The 7,498-nt window shown below is 29.8% G+C and overlaps 1 protein-coding gene across 1 annotated transcript; it reads right to left on the reverse strand.

The window, feature by feature from the left end:
* Positions 1 to 6,388: 6,388 nt before the first annotated feature.
* Positions 6,389 to 7,448, reverse strand: LOC112680742 (the record flags this gene model as incomplete). Its single annotated transcript, XM_025550929.1, has 2 exons — positions 6,389 to 6,808; positions 7,023 to 7,448. Coding segments are annotated over 2 exons (846 nt in total), but the record flags the coding sequence as incomplete, so codon positions are not given.
* Positions 7,449 to 7,498: the final 50 nt, after the last annotated feature.

A 7,498-nucleotide genomic window follows, 5' to 3' on the forward strand; every position in this document is an offset into this window, starting at 1 on the left:
TTGATGCAGAGACAGTTTTTTTAAGCGGTAACTTGGTTTTTGGATCGCGTTGTGGTATATTGATTGCATACCAATCATCCCCCCAACAAAACATTAAAGGATACTGCAGTGCGTCGTATGCTCGATGTATCTCACTGATACGGTGAAGTGAGTTACTTCGGTTTTCGAGGATGATGTCTCTTCGATCAAACTGCTGATCTACTAACACTAAAGCAACTTAATTTGCCGTTGGTGCATTATACCTGCCTCTATGTTCTTCTGGTGGTTTTTTATCTGCATATATTACAACTTTAAATGACTCTGAAGGAGGTATTTTATCGATGGTAAATTGTAATGATCAATTGTAAATTATGCGGTGGCATGCCTAGTAAATCCAATGAGTTTAAAAACTCTGTTGGATAATTTACAACTTCAGTATCATCGCAAACTGTATCTAGATTTGTATGACACCAAGTTTTCTGGTAACAAATTTTGTATCTTGAGATTCAATTCGTTGACCTCCACATTTTTTGCTACTAAAATTGCTCTTTCTGCCAGTCACTCATGATTTGTGTATTGTCTGTGTACACTGGGGCATATCTGGTCAATGAGAGCATCTTGCGAATAAATGATTGTGCAGAAATCGTTCGGTAATTTTATACATCCCGTTTCATCTGTAGTAACTTTCCCATCTCCAATATCTAACAATTGTTTTGAGAATCTTTTGAACGCAGCTTTTTTTGATTGAATCGAAATCGAAGTATCGAAATCGTTCGCTACCTATCTTCTGATCATTCAGATCATTCGGATCATTTCAACCCTTTAAATTCAAAATTTCGAAAAATCCTTTCTTAGCGCACGTCTACATCATAATAGCTATCTGTATGCCAAATTTCAGCCAGATCCGTCCAATTGTTTGAGCTGTGCGTTGATAGCAGTCAATCAGCTTACTGTTTTATATATACAGATTATCGGACAATTATAAATCGTTCTGAATATTACCCATTCTACTTTTAAACATCACAAATATTACATAATCATAGGCGTACGCAGACCTATATTTCAGGGTTGCCTTCAATAATTATAGGCCCATCTTAAACAAAACGTATAAGTACCTTTTATAAATTATAATCTTAACTGATTTAGATTATTATTATTATTAAATTAAATGAACATAATATTAATTTTTTATATATTATAGTTTTATTGAATTTGTTTTCCTTGAATCTCGTAAGTTTTTCTCATATTACTTCAATTATTTAACCTTTCAATGCATAATGTAGCATATTTGCTACATACTATTAAAACAACGTTTTCTCTATGATTGTTTACTTTAATTTAATTATTTTATAATATTTGTATTTTTTTAGTAAATTGTAGTTATACTACTATAATGAGTTTCTGCACGAAAATTTAAAAAATTTAGTTTTATTTTTTCTATTACAAAACGTTATTTATTTTTTACCGAATATTTTAGAACTTATTACATTCAATTTTAGCAACATCAGTTAAAATATGAACACCTTACTCATAGACTAAAATTATAGATTTATAACATTTTGGGGTTTCTTGGGCACACCTTCATACATTCATAAGTAAAATTTTAATGCCATAGTATTTGATCAAAACAAATAGTTTTCATTATATTTCCAAATATTTTTTATTTCATTAAATTGTATGGTAGTTCGGATAATTTTATTAATTTTACTATTACACTAATTAGTTACAAACACTGCTAAACAACTGGAACAGAGAGCCAGTCGTCGTGACAAAATAATTACAAGTTGTATAAATGTTCAACGTAACATATATAATGGTCATCATAAACTAAAAATAACCAATAACAAAATAATTAAAATAAAATAAAATTACTAATAAGTTACAAATCGTAAATAATATAATATATAAATAATACATTTATTAATTTCTCTAAATAATTATTACTGTCCGTTATTGTCCAGAAATAAATAAAGCTTAGAGTATTATTTTATTTGTAATGTATGACCGGTTTCAAATTACTAATCCATCATTAGTTATATACAAGGTCAATAAAATCCAGGCTATGCACTTATTTATTTATTAATTTAGTTATTTCTATGTATCATTTATTTATTTATGTATTAAAAATAATCACTATTAGTTGTATTTGTTCAAGAATTGGTCTAAAAATGTTTGCTTTACATATTTTCCGGAGTTCATTATTTCATTGAACTTGGATTTAAATGTCTCGATCCATTTCATTTGCTTTTTGATATTTTTATCATTCATACCAATCACAATTGAAGATAATTTACTTTCCGTTACATCGAGGATAACGCCTAATCTTTTGAATTCCATTTCAACGTAATATTTTTCACTTAATTCAAACGTAGGAAATTTATCGTGCATGACAGCATTGTTGAAATATTTTCTCACAAACGAATTTAATTGCTGAATAAGATAAATAAACGCTTTAGGAAAGTCATCTTTGGACAAAAGATCGGAATCGGTTAACCATTTGTACATTATAAGATGACTACTTAAGTTTATTTGATCAATTCTTAATAGACTAATAAAAATGTTCGTTTCATAGAAAACATTGGCCAAAATAAGCTTGTAATAAACGTCGTTTAATTCGTACAAGTATGAAGGACTCATAACGGTGTCACGTAAGTTGTTGAAAATATTTCTGAAAGTTCTCGTTTCTCCTCTCCAATAAAATAGTATCGAGTCCTTGTAAATGAATCCTTTCTTCAGTTGGGTTTCATAGAAATTATACAGATTGTTGAGCATCGATAACTGGGGGCCATTCTCGTTACCAGACTTCGAAACGAGCATCATTTTGGACAGAAAACTGTTCCGTTCATCCTCGCAACTTTGCTTGCTGTTCGGTTTAGATTCGATGTTGTTGATCAACATATATTTATACGACGGCGGTTGGCAGTGCCTCAGTCCGTACTTGTTTAATTCCGTCATGACCATGAATAAGTACGACAGCACTTCGGTGTATAAAAGAGCGTCGTTTTTCTGCAGGATACGGTTAAGGACGATAGCGTTCATTGGAACTATGTCGAAGAATATCTGATTGAGGGTGTTACTACGGTGATTAGTATCGAACAGATTAATTTTCAAAAGATTCGTGATGGTAGCGTTGATACTTTTTAGTTTAGCTACTCGCTCGTTCCAGCACATATAATTGGCTCTGTTGATAGTTCTGAGAGCTTTAATGCAATGTTTGTACACGGACGTGACGTACTTGCATGTCTCGCCCACCAGATAGATGTTATCCTTTATTTGCCGATAAGATTTTTGTTCGGATCTATAGTTATCAATTGACGCACCGGTCACATGTTCAGTTAAATTCTTCCATTTGTTCCTTGGGGAAATTATTTGTGGTTCTAATGTCCGCAGTTTATCCCTCACAAAATTGTGCACCGTAAATGATCTTTGCTTGTGAGGCAGGTAATATTTTTCTTTCTCCGCGTTTAGAAGCCTGAAAACGTTGGCCATACACTTGTAGTCTGTTATTTTGTTCATTAATGCTTCCAAGAATTGCTCCAGCGATGAAATCGATTCTTCGGCAATCACTTTCATTTCGAAATCCGGCAATCTCGAAGCTTCATATACTTCATCATTTTCCATTTCTTTTTCTGTTAGATAATTATTGAGTTCGGTCTCTAATTTTAGATAATCATTATGGGTTAAATTTTCGCCACGAGCTATAAAAAAGCGAAAACTATTGACTAGGCTTTTTGGCAAGTTCATAAAATCAGTAAACAAAAAGTTTAATACATTCAACTTTTCTATCGTATTTAGTTCGATCCAGTCGTCATCATTATTAATTTTGTCTAACAATTTTCTGCACACTATTTGTACAATTGCTTTATGAAGTATTCGCTGACACCAAAGCACCAAGTCCAGATTAAGTGAGATTTCAATGTCTGTGAAAAAATCTCTTAAATACACACGTTTATTATTCAAATATATCGCGAAATTGGATATTTCCCGAGCCACTAAATCATCATTGCTTAGAATAATATTTATGAATAACATTTGATCTACGTTGCATCGATTACCAGACTCAAATATGATTGAATTTATGTTAAAAAAAAAATAATCAATGTCTATTTCAGGCGAATCATATTTACTCATAGAGTAGCCATAGAATAGATTTTTGTCGTAATACGCATATGAAATATCACAGTTCAGTGCCTTAAACCGCTGGAAAGCATTTATCGAGTCGAGAATCAAAGGAATTATAACATGATCTGTTCCGTTGATTTTATTCGACGTCCCATCGTTCATGACACCACTGTTGCTTTTATACAACTTAATGATGAAATTCATTTTAAAATATAATAATAACAACGATCTTAAAAAATCTGTGTCGATGTGCATAGAATGAGTGTACATGTTTATAATGTTGAACAACATGTTTAGAAAGCGCTCAATTTTTTTTGTTATATTTATGACCGTTTCAATGCTAGTTTTTTTTCTAAATTCATCATTATCTGAAGTCAAAAATGTTGGATTATACAATAATGGAACACGTTCTATGAGTTCGAATAATTTATTATGAATCCAATCGCCAAACGTACATGATATACAAAAATAAAATTGAATTGATTTTCTGCGAATTTTGTCTGGATTTGATTCTATTTCCTTGTTATAATAATGCAACACGCATGACATATTATTAAAATTAACGTTATTTAAATTATCACTTTTCACAGTGACTTCGACATATTTACTTACTGTATATTCAAATCTATTTAAATTATCCGCAAGCACTTTGTATTTGATGATTATAAAACTCAGTAGAAGAGACGAAATTTGATTTTTCCACAACATTTTAACAATTATTTAAGACCTTAAGTATTTTGCGTATCAAACAATAAAAAATATAATGATACTTCCAAAGTTATACTGAGTTCATTTTATACATCGCATTGTTTATTCATTTTGAAACTTTTAAACTTATATATACAAAGCTGCACTTGAACCATATTAGTTAAACACACTTATCGAGGTTTTCTTCATAACGTAATCAACGCCGTATTTACAAATTTTTCGTGGAGGGGGTCTTGCTAATTTTTTAAAATATTTAATTAGGAGACATAGCATCCAATGTTGCACTTAAAGAGAAATGAAATTTATTACAATGTAATTACATAAAACTATTTTGATATTTATTCTTATTTATTTTTAAAAATATTTTTCAAAATTTATAAAACAAAATCCAATGCTCTAGGACTTCATATTTAATTGATTAATGGTTTTATCAACATCTACATTTAATTCCCGATGAATATTTATCATTGCTAGTCTATTTAGCCTCGTCTACATACAAATAACATTTAAAAATACAGTTATATTGTTATACATTAGATATTAAATATTTCTAAAATAATTAAAGATTACTTCGATCATCGTTGATCTTAGATATGTTTTCAACATTTTGAAAATGATCTTCAGATATTGCTACACTGGTAATATATAAAATAATTTAATTGAAAAATGTGTATTAAGATAATCAGTTTTAAAACTACTAAACTTTTAAAGCGCTTCTAATCCACTTTTGATATCTTTTAACATCTTGACTGGCTATTTTCATTTTCCGTACTTTTAATTCAACAAAAGCATAATCGTTTTAACTGATAGTGAATAGAACTCGATTAAATTCTTAAATCATCAACATCTGTAAATGTTAAACTAAATAAAAATTCAAGTCTTATAAAGTATATACAAAACATATTGAATACCAGTTTTTATATTTGCATACATAAATCAATATAGAATGAAGTATTTCTGAACCCATCTTGTGGCACATTTCCTTTAAAGTGTTACAGCATTTGAATACGGTATAGATTCGCTTTGTTCGATTTCATTGTCGACATAATTTTACACAACAAAGCACATTCGATTAATAGGAACATAGGAACAAATCTTTTACTATATTCTTGTATTTGAGCTAATCTATAAAATTCTATAACGTATTTATTCTAATTCATACCTTTTTTACTTAACGGGGAGTCAACTAATTAAATTAAATAAATCATTTAAATAAGAATAAACCGCTGCAACTCGTTTGCGCACAGTCAGGCCCGTCGCAAGAAATTTTCCGCCCTTCGGCAAACGTAATGCCGCCCCTTTCAATCAAAAGCTAATATAGTATACAATTTTATCACATTATTAACATATTATATTGTAACATATTACAAATTAAATTTTAAATTATTGTTGTATTTAATAAATTTCAAAAAGTTAATACAATATTGTTATTTCCATAAATTAATAAACGTCTTATATCTATGATGATAAAAATAATAATCTTATAAAGTTATAATATTAATAAAATAGTTAATATAAAATATGTATTTCAACTTGAGTTATAATTTTTACAATTCACAGCCCACAGAAGTGTACTAAACTAAAAATTAACTTTCCTTGCTTTTTTTGAAGCAAAGTCTTGAACGATGTCTTCTAAATCCAATTCTTGCGCCAAATCGGACTCAATGGATAACAATGCTAACCCGGTCAACCTTTCATTGCTCATGGTAGATCTGGGGTGGATTTTAATAAGTTTCAACTTAGAAAAACTCCTCTCAGCTGACGCTACAGTGACCGGAATCGTTAGAACGATTCTCAAACTAATTGTAATATTAGGGTAAATCTCTTGTAATTTTTTATTATAAATAAGCTCAAGATTTTTGTTGGGAGAACTATTTGGTTCAGTAAGTTGACAAAATATTTTTAGTTCTTCAAATAGTTCTACTGCGTCGATATCGGATGTTTCTTTTGCTGATAATAAAATAGCCAAATCTTTGCAATGATTTAATAATGTTTCGTGCTCCCAGTTTTTTAATAAATTAATATTGTATAAGAATCCAAAATTTAAACAATGGTGGTTTAACAGATCAAATCTTTCTTGCAAAGAATTAATGGCTGTGTCTATTATTGTGTGGAAAAACTTTACTTCAAATTTTCTTTCTGGATTATGAAGAGGCGTTTCATCTCTGTTTTCATAGCTGAAATGTGTTTTTTTTTTTTTGTCGTTTACGTACTTGATATTCTTCAGGAAATTGTCCTGGTATTTCTATTAATAGAGCAATTTCTTTTGCAGCTATTTTAACTTTGGGAAACCCATTTTGACGGTATTCTTTTAAAAACTTTACAATATTTGATACACTTTTAAGGGCCATTTGTATATCATAATGTATAGATTGCAATTGTTTACTTATTGGGTTAACAGCACTCAATATATCATACCAAACAATGACAGAGGATATAAATTTAAAGTCACAGATATTTTTTAAGAGAGCACATGCATCAGATTTTGTCTGCAGACCATGTGAACCAGTTAAATTCAAATCTTCTTTAATGTGAAGCAAAGCATCATAAATTTCTCCAAATTTATGCCGTATTGGCCTTATTGCATCAATTTTTGATTCCCAACGTGTATCACACACTCTTTTTAGTGTTAATTTTGGCTAAAATTGTAGTAAAACTTTCCATCTATCAGTAGACGCTGAAAAAAAAA

The sequence above is a fragment of the Sipha flava genome, unplaced genomic scaffold (genome assembly GCF_003268045.1).
Source record: "Sipha flava isolate LNK unplaced genomic scaffold, YSA_version1 18031_pilon_pilon, whole genome shotgun sequence".
Taxonomy (NCBI): domain Eukaryota; kingdom Metazoa; phylum Arthropoda; class Insecta; order Hemiptera; family Aphididae; genus Sipha; species Sipha flava.